This window comes from Herpailurus yagouaroundi, unplaced genomic scaffold (assembly GCF_014898765.1).
Source record: "Herpailurus yagouaroundi ecotype Mexico unplaced genomic scaffold, PumYag 203, whole genome shotgun sequence".
Lineage (NCBI taxonomy): Eukaryota > Metazoa > Chordata > Mammalia > Carnivora > Felidae > Herpailurus > Herpailurus yagouaroundi.
In genome coordinates, this window is record NW_024412434.1 from 14,780,107 (window position 1) to 14,794,859 (window position 14,753).

General features: G+C 41.7%; 1 protein-coding gene across 1 annotated transcript in view; it reads left to right on the forward strand.

The window, feature by feature from the left end:
- Window positions 1-14,753, forward strand: part of NEBL (nebulette) — a 116,989-nt gene that overhangs the window by 21,155 nt on the left and 81,081 nt on the right. The window contains 2 exon segments of the mRNA XM_040451267.1: window positions 10,639-10,740; window positions 11,711-11,812. Of these exon segments, the coding sequence (XP_040307201.1) occupies window positions 10,639-10,740; window positions 11,711-11,812 (204 nt within the window).

The following is a 14,753-nucleotide window of genomic DNA, read 5'->3' on the forward strand; positions in this document are numbered from 1 at the left end:
GAGAAGCCTGGCTAGAGGTTTGTCAATTTTGTTTATTTTTTCAAAAAACCAACTCTTGGTTTCGTTGATCTGCTCTACAGTTTTTTTAGATTCTATATTGTTTATTTCTGCTCTGATCTTTATTATTTCTCTTCTTCTGCTGGGTTTAGGCTGCCTTTGCTGTTCTGCTTCTAGTTCCTTTAGGTGTGCTGTTAGATTTTGTATTTGGGATTTTTCTTGTTTCTTGAGATAGGCCTGGATTGCAATGTATTTTCCTCTCAGGACTGCCTTCGCTGCGTCCCAAAGCGTTTGGATTGTTGTATTTTCATTTTCGTTTGTTTCCATATATTTTTTAATTTCTTCTCGAATTGCCTGGTTGACCCACTCATTCGTTAGTAGGGTGTTCTTTAACCTCCATGCTTTTGGAGGTTTTCCAGACTTTTTTCTGTGGTTGATTTCCAGCTTCATAGCATTGTGGTCTGAAAGTATGCATGGTATGATTTCAATTCTTGTAAACTTATGAAGGGCTGTTTTGTGACCCAGTATATGATCTATCTTGGAGAATGTTCCATGTGCACTCGAGAAGAAAGTATATTCTGTTGCTTTGGGATGCAGAGTTCTAAATATATCTGTCAAGTCCATCTGCTCCAATGTCTCATTCAGGGCCCTTGTTTCTTTATTGACCGTGTGTCTAGATGATCTATCCATTTCTGTAAGTGGGGTGTTAAAGTCCCCTGCAATGACCACATTCTTATCAATAAGGTTGCTTATGTTTATGAGTAATTGTTTTATATATTTGGGCGCTCCGGTATTCGGCGCATAGACATTTATAATTGTTAGCTCTTACTGATGGATAGACCCTGTCACTGTTATATAATGTCCTTCTTCATCTCTTGTTACAGCCTTTAATTTAAAGTCTAGTTTGTCTGACATAAGTATGGCTACTCCAGCTTTCTTTTGGCTTCCAGTAGCATGATAAATAGTTCTCCATCCCCTCACTCTCAATCTAAAGGTGTCCTCAGGTCTAAAATGAGTCTCTTGTAGACAGCAAATAGATGGGTCTTGTTTTTTTTATCCATTCTGATACCCTATGTCTTTTGGTTGGCGCATTTAATCCATTTACATTCAGTGTTATTATAGAAAGATATGGGTTTAGAGTCATTGTGATGTCTGTATGTTTTATGCTTGTAGTGATGTCTCTGGTACTTTGTCTCACAGGGTCCCCCTTAGGATCTCTTGTAGGGCTGGTTTAGTGGTGACAAATTCCTTCAGTTTTTGTTTGTTTGGGAAGACCTTTATCTCTCCTTCTATTCTAAATGACAGACTTGCTGGATAAAGGATTCTCAGCTGCATATTTTTTCTGTCTAGCACACTGAAAATCTCGTGCCAGTTCTTTCTGGCCTGCCAAGTTTCAAAAGAGAGATCAGTCACGAGTCTTACAGGTCTCCCTTTATATGTGAGGGCACGTTTACCCCTTGCTGCTTTCAGAATTTTCTCTTTATCCTTGTATTTTGCCAGTTTCACTATATGTCGTGCAGAAGATCGATTCAAGTTACGTCTGAAGGGAGTTCTCTGTGCCTCTTGGATTTCAATGCCTTTTTCCTTCCCCAGTTCAGGGAAGTTCTCAGCTATTATTTCTTCAAGTACCCCTTCAGCACCTTTCCCTCTCTCTTCCTCCTCTGGGATACCAATTATGCGTATAGTATTTCTTTTTAGTGTATCACTTAGTTCTCTAATTTTCCCCTCATGCTCCTGGATTTTTTTATCTCTCTTTTTCTCAGCTTCCTCTTTTTCCATAGCTTTATCTTCTAGTTCACCTATTCTCTCCTCTGCCTCTTCAATCCGAGCCGTGGTGGTTTCCATTTTGTTATGCATTTCGTTTAAATCGTTTTTCAGCTCCTCCTGGCTGTTCCTGAGTCCCTTGATCTCTGTAGCAAGAGATTCTCTGCTGTCAGCTATACTGTTTTCAAGCCCAGCGATTAATTTTATGACTATTATTCTAAATTCACTTTCTGTTATATTATTTAAATCCTTTTTGATCAGCTCATTAGCTGTTGTTATTTCCTGGAGATTCTTCTGAGGGGAATTCTTCCGCTTGGTCATTTTGGATAGTCCCTGGCGTGGTGAGGACCTGCAGGGCACTTCCCCTGTGCTGTGGTGTATAACTGGAGTTGGTGGGCGGAGCCGCAGTCAGACCTGATGTCTGCCCCCAGCCCACCGCTGTGTCCACAGTCAGACTGGTGTGTGCCTTCTCTTCCCCTCTCCTAGGGGCGGGATTCACTGTGGGGTGGGGTGGCCTGTCTGGGCTACTTGCACACTGCCAGGCTTGTGATGCTGGGGATCTGGCGTCTTAGCTGGGGTGGGTAGGCAAGGTGCACAGGGGCAGGAGGGGCAGGCTCAGCTTGCTTCTCCTTAGGTGATCCACTTCAGGAGGGGCCCTGTGGCAGCAGGAGGGAGTCAGATCCGCTGCTGGAGGTTTGGCTCCGCAGAAGCGCAGAGTTGGGTGTTTGCGCGGAGCGAGCAAGTTCCCTGGTAGGAACTGGTTCTCTTTGGGATTTTGGCTGGGGGATGGGCGGGGAAGATGGCGCTGGCGAGCGCCTTTGTTCCCCACCAAACTGAGCTCTGTCGTCCGGGGGCTCAGCAGCTTTCCTTCCCTTTGTCCTCCAGCCTTCCCGCTTTCTGAGCAGAGCTGTTAACTTATGACCTCCCAGCCGCTAAGTCGCGCTTGCTGTCGGAACACAGTCCGTCAGGCCCCTCCGCTTTTTGCAAGCCAGACTCGGGGGCTCTGCTTGGCCGGCGAGCCGCCCCTCAGCCCCGGCTCCCTCCCGCCAGTCCGTGGAGCGCGCACCGCCTCGCCGCCCTTCCTACCCTCTAGTGGGCCTCTCGTCTGCGCTTGGCTCCGGCGACTCCGTTCTGCTAATCCTTTGGTGGTTTTCTGGGTTATTTAGGCAGGTGTAGGTGGAATCTAAGTGATCAGCAGGATGCGCGGTGAGCCCAGCGTCCTCCTACGCCGCCATCGTCCCTCGAGAATGAATTCTTTTATAAGTTAGCAGATTATACAGTTGTAAGTTAGCAGGCACATGAAAACTTTCATGTGTTTGTTCAATGACCACCACTCTCCTGGTGGCCTAGAAGAATAGTTTGTTCCTGAAATTTCAGTGGAAGCCTATTTCTCTCCCCGTTATCAGTTCTTTGCTCTCTAGAAAGAATGCAGGAACTGTGTGTTTGGGTCTTTATGGGTTAGAATCAGTTACGATAAAGGTGTCTGCCTTAGCTGGGTCAAGAAACTCCCTTTCTTTGGAAAGTACCTGATACATCTTGGTCATCTCACGTGGGCTCTGTCCCACCACTGCGTTCCTTTATTGAATGGTGCTTTGCTGACTCTGTCCCCAGAGCCCCGGCTGTTCAGTGTCTCTTTGCAGGTTGGCAACAATTATCTGATATTAAATTGTAATAGGTCAGTGCTTAAGTAAAAACTGAGTGAGGTTTTACATTTTAATTCAAATGTGTAAACATATGCCAATAACAAGACAATTTTCTAAGATGGTTTAACCTTGATAAGAGATGAGGAAGCTACGTGTCTGTAATTACCAGCAAGGCCATTTTAAGGGGATGCTTTGTAAGAACGGTTTGCTTACAGAATGAGGATCATAATCATAATAACTACCACTTAGCGAGCCCTGCTGCACGGCAGGAACTGTGCCAAGACCCTGATCATTTCCAGTTCTCGCAAAGTCCCTGCACTGCATCCCAGTTTGTAGATCAAGAAAACGAGACCAAAGAGTCAAACTCCCAAGTCCACGCTCTCCATTACGCCCTGCTACCTCCCTCTTAAAAGTCACTGGTTACCGGTCAAGATTTTACGTGAAATTTTTTTTAAATGTGGGACCAAATAGGTTATCATCAGAATTTAGATGAACAGATTCAAGGCGCTGCAGGAAAGAAGGTGGCGACGGTGGTCCGGGAGGGGCCGGACCACATTACACGGACCCTCGGGAAGCCTTTTCCAACTCTATAATTCAATGAAATTCAAATACGGAAGTTCCTTATCATAGAACCGGGGTTATTATTTTAACTGTGCCTTTTCTTTTAAAAGGTCTTTGATTGAGGGATTGAGGGAATAGAGTATAAAGGCCTTTTCTCTTCCATTCAATACTGTGTACTTATGGGAGAAGGGTGTATTTACTTACACTCCTCTGCCTTCTCGGCTCAACCTTTACATGCAAAGTTTGTACATATAATAGGATTTAGAAAGTGTTTAAGACTATTTGCTCAGATTTAAAGTGAGAATGATATTTGTATTCTACCTGTGAAGTAGTTGATATTCCCCTAGAGTCAAGGCACTCAGAATAATACATTTGTTGTCCCTACAATATGAGATTTAAACCTAGGTCTACAACGCCCCAAGAAAGCAGGAACTTCTCTTGGCTCGTAGGTGAGGCAACCGCATCTCCACGGTAGACAACACCCTGTCTCCCATAAAGCTTCAGTCCGGTCAACCTCATCTGCCCAGAACTAACTAACAGAATTGCCCTTTCGCAAGGTGGAATGCCGCTTTGCGTTGTGCCCCGAAGTGACGCGATTTAATGTAAACTAAAATGTGTGGCACTTGCACATCTGATTTACCTAGAAATAATGCAAAGAGGCATCCTGGCTTGCCTTTTTCTGTTTCTCCCCAAAGCAAGTGAGTTTCCACTCTCTGTTAAGAGAACCAGGACACCAGGACAGCTGTGCTTTAAGCCTTGTAATTTCTGCCTTCTTTCAGCTCAAACTGTTATTAGAACATCCGCCAATGGGCTTAAGGGTGTGATCTTTCTTTCAGATCCTCTCTCTCCCTCAGGCCTTGAGAGGAGAGGGCTTCGGGGAGGGCCATCTGAATCCTCACCTCTGCGTAACTGAGAGTTTCAAGAGGAAGGCTATTCTAGGGGTGCTAGTCTCTTCTGTCACCCCCAAACTCAGTGAGCACGGAACAGGGGGGATATCATTTGTCTGAATACCCCCCCATGGTAGCACATAACAGAAAAGAAATTCAGAGTCAGACCACATGTTGCCTGGATGACCTTGGACAGGTTACTTAATATCTCCGAATCTCAGCATTCCCATCTGTAAAATGGGGCAGTGATAATCTACCTCACTGGGCTCTCACGAGTATTAAATGAGATGGTACATGTGAAGGGCTTTGCAGAAGGGCTGTTCCATAAAATATGAGTCCTCTTTGGTCCTCCTCCAATTTTAAAGGGTGATTGGAGAGGTTAGGATGATTTCATAGTCCATTTGAAATAATTAAAAGAGCTTAGATTTAGAAAAGAGCCAGCTCAATATGCAATTTATTTTAAGAAGCGTTTAGTTCAGAAGGGCACGTTCAAAATATTTCTGAACCCATATAACTACCTATCTTGTTGATACTAAAATCAAGAAATTATTAAAAACAGCCAATCTAAATCCTTTTGTATCTTAAGGGATGTACCCCTGCCAAATCCTTCTAATGTAATTTAGAGGAACTGGAGGTAATCTATCCTGTTGCTTTCCCCCAAAGATGGGCTCGAAATGAAAACCCCAGTAACATGATTAGTTCTCATCAATCTTATCAGAGACGTGAAACCCAATAGGTCTGAAGGAAGTCAAACAAAGTTTGAATTGCCATCTTCAGTTTTGCAAGTAATGTGGTCTGGATAGACTTGGGGTGAAATTGGAGTGATAAGCTTTTCCAGAACACCATATTGGTAATCAATTCAATGTGTATTAGAAGGAAGTATTCAGCAGGGAAACAAGAGACTTAATGTCCTTTTTGAGCATGATGTATATACTTCCTTGATGGCAATAAAAACTTATCAGGAGGTACAGTTTCTTTTCTTTTCTATCAGAAAGTGAAAAAGCTTAGAGATAAATCAGTAAAATGATACTGGAAAAACATGCGTGGTTCCCTGTGATTTCCTGGTGTGACTTACAATAACAGCACTTCAGGACTTAGTATTAAAATAGACACATTAGTATTTTGTTCATCTCCAAGAGTGGTTAGTAATACCCATTCTGCCTTCTTTACAAGATTACGGTGGTGGTAAAATGAAGTCATGAGTAAGAAAATGTCTGTCAACTCTAAAATGATTTTTGTAAACAAGACAGGGATAAAAACAACAAAGATAAAGCTCCATATTCTACTCCATCTTTTAGGAAACGGAAAACTTTTCTGCCTTCTGATGAATATCAGATCCTGCATTCACTTGCAAATAAAAGGTTTACATTCTCTCAAAAAAACATATGTACAATGTAATATTTTACTAGTTTTTTACGTACAGCATGCCCAGGTGGAAATAAGCCTGCGATGGGATTTCCAGTCCGTGTGCCTATCTGATGATACCTGGGAGCTGTTCTCATGTGAGAGTTTCCGATGACAATAAAAGTATTTCTTGAGAATGACTTCACCAGCGCTTTGAGATTATCACTAAGTACAGGCCACACGACTCACTTAAAAGATGTCTGTCCTATCTAGTCTCTTCTCACCAAGAATCATGTTACCCTTCAGCAGAGTAGCAAAGGGAATGAATGGTTCTGGGCCAGTTGGATTTGATTTATTTAAGTCTACTCAAGGGAACGTGGTGAGATAAGAAATTCAAAAAGAAATTTTGATGGAATTAATATCTCTATTGGAGGCAATGAAGAACACATTGGACACTGCAGAAAAACATCAAGTGGAGATGGCATTCGTCGGGAGTTTCTAGAGTTAGCACCAGAACTCCGCCTTAAGTGAGCTAAGTAAAACATGAGAATTTATGGGTTTACATGATTAGACATTCAAGCTGCCTTCAAGTGTAACTGGATGCAGAGATCACAGTGTCACCGGGACTCTTCCTCTCGACCCGTCTCGTGGCTTTGCTTTCGGACGGACTCTGTTGAGGTGGTCTCAAGATGACAGCTGGTGTTTCCAAAACCAAATCGTCCCCTCAGCAGCTGATCCCAGAGAGAAAGACAGTAGGTCTTTCTCCCTCAGCCTCGGATGCATCGGTGCCTCTGGCCCTCCCTGGGTTATGTGTCTGCCCTCTTATCGATCATGGTTTCCAAGGGGATGGGGTATCTGATTGGACAGACTGTCATGTGGCTGTTTCTGTCATCAAGAAGGTAGGCTGCATTGGACAGCCCCACCAATTCACGTGGAGTGACGGAGAGGCGGTTTCCAAAGGAAAAATCCCAGGCGGATTAAAAGAAAAGGATAAATGTCCATTACAATGGAAAATGACCCAGAGATGTGGGAAAGGGCAGGGAAATAAATTTAGTGGGGGAGGGGGCGTGGGCGGGGGAAGATAAGAGGAAGAGATCAAGCAGGTATAGTAATAATTCTAGGTGTTCCTGAAGAAGAAACTGCAATCATTCTCTACAGATATTATTAAAAAGGTAAAGCAGTTTATCTTGGATACAGGATCAGCGTATAAGAAAATGGTCATCGTATGAGAATTCCTTTATTGCCTTGGTTGGGACCTAGAGAAGGCAACAATCAAACTTCATCGAAAGTATAGTAAGAAATTTAAAGAAGTGGGGAAACACACTTTCTCCTGGGAAGAGACTGAAGTATCTCTCTTCTCCTTTTTTTCGTCCCTCCTCCGGCTTTTTTTCTCCTCTCCTATGCTCTGAGGACGCAGTAGGGAGCAACACATTACACAAAACAAGGTAAAATCAGTCGCTGGCCCTCGAGCTTGCACGCATCCTGGGCTTGACAATTTTCAGGAGCCTCCTGTTTTCTCCTTCTTCAACAGTGTTCTGTAGAACACGAGAAGCTTCTAAGATTCAAGATTCATGAGAAGACAGCCTGAAGAACGGAGACCGGTCGGTCCACTCTTCCAATACAGTTAGCACTTGGGGGTTTGAAGTCATTCCGGAAATAGGGGGAAAAAAACCATATATATTCTTTGACCTTCCACTGCCAAATCTCTCTTCGGCCGCATACCGTTTTTCCTCTTCCCGGGTTCGGACAGACTGCAGAATGGAGCTAAGACACATTGTGGACACTTGAGAAATGTCAGGCGAGCCCCCCTCAAAGCCGGGCAGCCGGCACACCACCAAGTTCAGACGTCGTTGCTCACGGTGCAGCCCAGGAGCTGGTGGCCCTGTGCCTCCCCACATGAAGCCCCGTTCCCGTGGGATGTCCCCACGCAGTGATATTCTGGAAGATCTGACTAGCGACCGGGCTCCCGTGCTGCTCTCCTGTGTGGCTCTGTGCCGTCCGCTTGTTTGAATCTGCAGCTCTTGTCAATCTTCATATTTGTTTGGAGTCACATATGCCGGCCTCTAATTTGCAATTTACATGGATGATGGGGCCCTATTCAGAGTCCTGCTCCTGCGGCCTTTGTGCCCCTCACCTCTCTTCACGCAGTCATTAGGCTGAGCAGCATATAATTACATAACCCATGCAAAGCTTAGATTTCTGGAAGGTTGCAGCTCTTTTCAGAAAGTAAGGGTTTCCGTTTTTATCCTCATTCTTTTCTAAACAAAAAGACATTCCCCCCCTGTGGTTTTTGTATGAATGCAGTAACTTAGAAACAGTTAGTCTTGTAGGTGGGTAGTAATTTCGGTTTGTTTTCACCCGAGAGTCGGTTTTTGTTTACACAGCTTGTGTTTAACTGAGCGCCGGCTGAGGTTGATTGGCCATCGTTGGAGCGGGAGCGTGTTGCTATTTGAAGCCAATGAAATTGGCTTAATTTTAAATCCCGAAGGATTTAAAATTCGCCCAACAATATAACTCCGTTTCCAGCCCGTTTTCATGTTTCTTTTGCTACCCGTGTGCACAAAACCTACCTGAATTACTTGCTAAGGTAAAGCCTGTGAAAACAGAAATAGTGAAGAAAACAGATGCTCTTGCTGAAATCACGCGAATTCTATCGAAGCTGTGTTTACTTGTTAGACAGATTCATGATTATAAACACAGTTTAAAAAAAAGTCTTGGTGGTGAGGCCAAAGCAAGCCCTTAAAAGAATAAATAGAAATGTATGTAAACATTTCACCGAAATGGAATAATATAATGTGTAGGGAGCCTATCAAAGTATTCATGCATTTTCATTTCTTGTACCTGATAATTATTTTTGAAGGAAGTAAGAAAGTACAAATGGTTTTTAACTCTACAAGACTGAAAGGAAAATAACAAGATACATTGATATTATCTAGAACACTGGCTTATATAGATCAACAGGGGAATTCATTAGAATGCGGATCCTTGAGCCCCATTTACCGGAATTCTGTTACGTAGGGTTGGGGATGAATCCAGGTTTTTTTTTTGTTTGTTTGTTTGTTTTTAACGTTTATTTATTTTTGAGGCAGAGAGAGACAGAGCATGAACAGGGGAGGGGCAGAGAGAGAGGGAGACACAGAATCGGAAGCAGGCTCCAGGCTCTGAGCCATCAGCCCAGAGCCCGACGCGGGGCTCGAACTCAAAGACCATGAGATCGTGACCTGAGCTGAAGTCGGACGCTTAACCGACTGAGCCACCCAGGCGCCCCAGGAATCTAGTTTTTGAATAAGTACCTTAGATGATCCTACTGTAGAAAATTCACAGGCAGCATTAGAAATATTTGTATTGTACCAATATAAATAATTGTGCATTTTGTGTAGATGTTCAGTTGTAAGTTTCTGTGTCTTACCTTTCTACGCCTTGAAAAAATGAAGGTGGGTCTTAAAAACGACCATTGCTGCACTCTTTGCGTTAGAACTTCAATAGAACTAATGTAATGGACAAATCAATCAGCCCCTGGTGACATTGCCAGGTAGAATTACATCTGGAAAATAGATAAATATTCCTTTAGCTTATGACCAACCTCGAGAAACAGAGAAGTGGACAGATTGGTGAGGTGTTGACCGGGGCGGGGGGCATTATACTAGTTTTGGTCTGGTCTCACTTCCTGTTCGTCAGTCGAATTCAAATCTGAATAACCACCATCACCTAAAGTAGGTTTGATAAAATTTACATATATTTTTCTCTTTAAATTTACATATATTTTTCTATTTTCCGCGCTTCAGTTTGGTTGCATCTCATGTGCATTCAGAGAATGAATGTTCCTTAATGTAATTGCTTTTATTTTTTGGACTCATGGTGATGGTAGTTGCTAGAAAATAAAACTGTCAGTAAACATGACTAGTCTTCCCACACACGGGCATTTTAAGAGTCCAGTCAGAAAAGGAAGAGAAAGCCGGAGAGGAACAGCTTCACACATCCTTACCCCAGGAAATGATTTTCTACTTTCACGTGCTGGGCTTATCCTGCATCCACTGGGGGTCAAGACTGTGTGATGGGCAAGTTAAGGCCCTTGATGAGGATATTCTGTATGTGAATATGCACATACACACGTACCCACGTTGACATGCTTATCAGAGCGGTCTATGTAAAATCCTGTAAGATTGGTTTTGTGCCAAAGTCTTGGGCTCACATTTTTTTATGTTGTATGAATCCAGTTCGTATGCAGTAATGCTAGTGAGACTTAGGTATGGTAGAAAAAAGAATGTATCTATTCAAATAAAGGTTGTGCTTAAAAAAACTTTAAAAAACAGCTCATGGTCGGTGGGTTCTCTAAGATGATTTAGCACAGATAAATGATTTTATAGACATTAAGTCTGGTAGTTATATAAATTTACTAATTTCTTTTTCTTTCTTTCAATCAAAACTGCCTCTTGGATCAGATTTCTTACAGAAAAGATGTACAGGACACCCACACGTACAGTGCGGATCTCAACAGACCAGACATCAAGATGGCAATGCAGATCTCCAAGATCATAAGCAATGTAATCTCTCTTTCTTATCTTGAGCAGAAATGATTTCTTATTTTTTGCAGGAGACAACCTGTGGCTCTGGTAGTTGAATGGTTAATTGAATTGGTGAAATCAATCTGAATTCATGACGTCTCAATTTTTTTTTAATCTGAATCATCCACTTGACTATGTAGGTTATTCAGGTACATGCAGAAGCTGCTCAAAGTTGCCTTCACTATGGCTAATGCTGCTATACTTTCAGAGAAGTAAGTGCTATGCTCGCATTCAGATGTCTCAGCCTGAAAGTCAACTTTGTCAGTCATCTGGTCTGATATTATCTCTCACCTTACCTTGTCCCGAAGAATATCACTTGGCCTTATTCCCATCGTGTTCCTGTTAATTGTGCAGATTCTTTTTAGCCACCATTTGCCCTTGTACGTTTTCTACACATCGTGGCTGTTTTCTTATCTTCTCCAAGATATCCTTTTTGGTTAATACCATTTAACTGAAACATACCTTTGCACCTCGGTTAAAAATGATGACCTAACACAAACCAAATATTTGAATAATGTAGACTATACTCACCTTAAAAATCAATAACTATTTACGAAATTTAACTTCATGTTAACCAAACAGGGCTAAATTCCTGAGATCAAGCGAGCCATACAGGCTGTCTGCCTGCAGAATTTGGGATCTCAATTATCCAGAAATTTCTTCTAATATTTTTTTTTTCAGTGTTTATACAGAAACACAATGATGACAATGGTGACAGGGTACAAAGATTCAAACTTGGTAATTATTTTACTACAAAAGGGTCGAGTTTATTTATATAACCACACGAAGTCAATTTCTGCCCTAGCAGTCAGCATTTTATCATTTGGTGGATTGTAAGGGATGTTTTTTTGTGGACTGACCATCTATTATATTTTATTTCAGCTAATGTTAATGTAATGCTTCATTGGAAAGTAGAAATATTTAACATTCTCATATTTATTCATTTTAGGCAGAGTACAAGAAAGGGCAAGGAGTAATGAATAAAGAGCCTGCTGTAATTGGAAGACCAGATTTCGAACATGCTGTGGAAGCTTCTAAACTTTCTAGTCAAGTAAGACTCGAGTGATGACTCCACAATGATTTGATTGAGAGATTTTGTTTCTAGTGGCACAGGACAATATTTCATCTTAGATAATATCTTTAATTGCAAGTCTGTGCAAAGATAATGTTTCTGAAACTATTTCAGATAGGATTGCAATAATTATAAATTTCACTAAGGCATAAAAATACGTCCAATTTTAAGCATGAGACAAAGGTTTCTTTTCTCCAGGCTCAAATTCTAACCCTTTTTAATGAGATGGGCTGTGTTGTCACATTTCCTAGGATTTCGAGGATTCAGCAATCCTGATACCAATTAGATTAGATCAATAATTAGATTGCTATCTATCTATACACACATACACACACTTTGTAACTTGGTAATAAAATATCAATTTCCAAATGCTTTTGTTTAATCACAAGATAAGAAAGAGGTGAGACAAATGAAGGAAACTTTGAAATCTTACTGAAGACCATCAAATAAGATCTGCAAAAGTATAAAGGCAGGTCATGTTTTAGGCTGAAAGTCTCGGCAGGTAAAAATTGCAGTTCTCCCCAAATGAATATATAAATGTCATGCAATTTCAATGACAAGCCAATAGAACTTTTTTTTAAGCATGGACAAATGATCTTAGAGTTTGAATGGAAAGGAAATGCCTGAGAATAGCCTTTAAAAGTATGAAAATGAAGACCAGTGAAGAACTTTAGTTGTGAGTTACCATAACATAATATAAAACCACTGAAATTAAATCAATATGGGATTAGTACAGTAAGAGATAAAATGATCAGTAAGCTAGCATAGGGAATCCTGAAATAGATTCCAATATGTATAAGAATTTAATATACGATGAAAGTGTTGGTTCAAGGCAGTGGGAAGAAGTTGTATTAGTTAATAAATGGCGCTGACATAACTGTCCATCCATCAGAGTAAAAATAAAATTGGACCTGAATCTTAAACTACATACAAAATGAATTCCAGATGGATTAGAGATGTGAATGTAAACAATAAAATAATTTTTTAAATCTTAAAAGAAAACCCAGGAGAATATACATAGCACATAGGGATAACAGAGTTGTTCTTAGATAAGACCGGAGATCCAGAAGCTATATAAGGAGAGTTAGGCGTATTTGACTATAGAATTAAAACTCTCTCGATGGAAAATGATAATACTTGCCAGGTCAACAATAGTAATATCAAAAGCGATTTTTATACATTTACGGTGTTTTCAACTTTGACAATACCCGTTCCTCAAGTTGCAAAGTTGGATTACATTTCAAAATGGAGAGGTGTAAATGAGGAAAATTGTGAAACCAGATAGAAGAACATGATGACATTTGCACCAATGAGAAGACCTACTGTGCTCTAGCTCAGGTGTCTCAATACTCAATATTGTAAAAATGTTAATTCTTCCAAAATTAGTGTTAAAAACTCCATGCAAAGGGCGCCTGGCTGACTCACTTGGTGGAGCATGTGACTCTTGATCTCAGGGTCATGAATTCGAGCCGCATGTTGTGGGCAGAATTTATTTTAAAAACTAAATTAAATCGGGGCACCTGGGTGGCTCAGTTGGCGAAGCATCCGACTTCGGCTCAGGTCACAATCTCGTGGTTTGTGGGTTCGAGCCCTGAGTCGGTGCTGTCAGCGCAGAGCCTGCTTGGGATTTTCTCTCTCTCTTCCTCTCTCTCTGCCCCCCTCACACACTCTCTCTCTCAAAATAAATAAACTTAAAAAAAATTAAACAAGTTAGATGGTCTATAGAGAAGGAAGTGTCTGCGAAAGGCTTTTTCTAATTTTAATTTTTATTTATTTTTTAAAATTTATTTCAAAATTTTTTATTTTATTTTGGGGAGTGAGAGTGAGCGAGCGTGAACAGGTGAGATGGGCAGAGAGAGAGAGGGAGAGAGAATCTTAAGCAGGCTCCATACCTAGCACAGAGCCCAATAAAGAGCCTGATCCCACGACTCTGGGATCATGACCTGAGCCAAAATCAAGAGTCAGACACCCAACTGATTGAGCCAACAGGTAAGCAGATCGTAATTTGCAAGTTACATCTTTATTTTCCCCATGACATTCTTGCTGCTCTCATAAACTCATGAGAGAAAAAGGAAAACTGGGCAGATGAATATAGAGGACTCCTGGAACGAACGCGACACGTTCCGTGTGTGTATTTTCAGGGGTGTGAACTAGAGTCGAGGGCAGAAAGTGTGGTTTCTTATTTTCACTGACAATTCGACCATCATGTGTTGTCTTGCTCCTCACCTAATGACAGATCATAGATACAGGAGCACTCAAAGGCAAAGAAATGCCTAGAAAGGAAGTGACTTAGGAAGGCAGGAAGCAGAGGACCCGGGGACAGGTGCAGGAGGGGGAGAGCAGGTAGCACCAGGAGCACTTAGATAGGAGGCAGAGAGGAGGTAGTGCTCGTGGCGTATAGTGGAAAGACCTGCCTGATGAAGGGGTGAGAACGAGAGAGCAGGGGGCAGAGTTCTTCCAAGTAACCAGTAAATTGACCTCTGAGGGGTTGAGCCTGGGAAAGGTGATGGAAACCCAAAACCCTTTGTTAACTTGTACAACAGCTTTGCGGCCATACTTGTGAAAGTTTCCTTTTTTAAAATTTAGTAGGCACATAAAATGATGGTCAAGTAATCAGGAGAAAACGAGTTAAAAAAAAAAAAAAATTAAAGTGACACGTCACGTGCCAAGATAATGAGATTCGTGTATTTCCGGGTATCTCAAGTGTTAGTGGGGGTAACTGTTGAAGCCATCATCTTACAAACTTCTTTTCTTTTTTAAGATTTTTTTAAAGTTTATTTTGAGGGAGAAAGCGAGAGAGAAAATGAGTGGAGAAGGGGCAGAGAGAGAGAGGGACAGAGGATCCGAAGTGGGCTCCAGCAGAGAGCCCAGTGTGGGGCTCGAACTCACAAACTGTGAAATCATGACCTGAGCTGAAGTC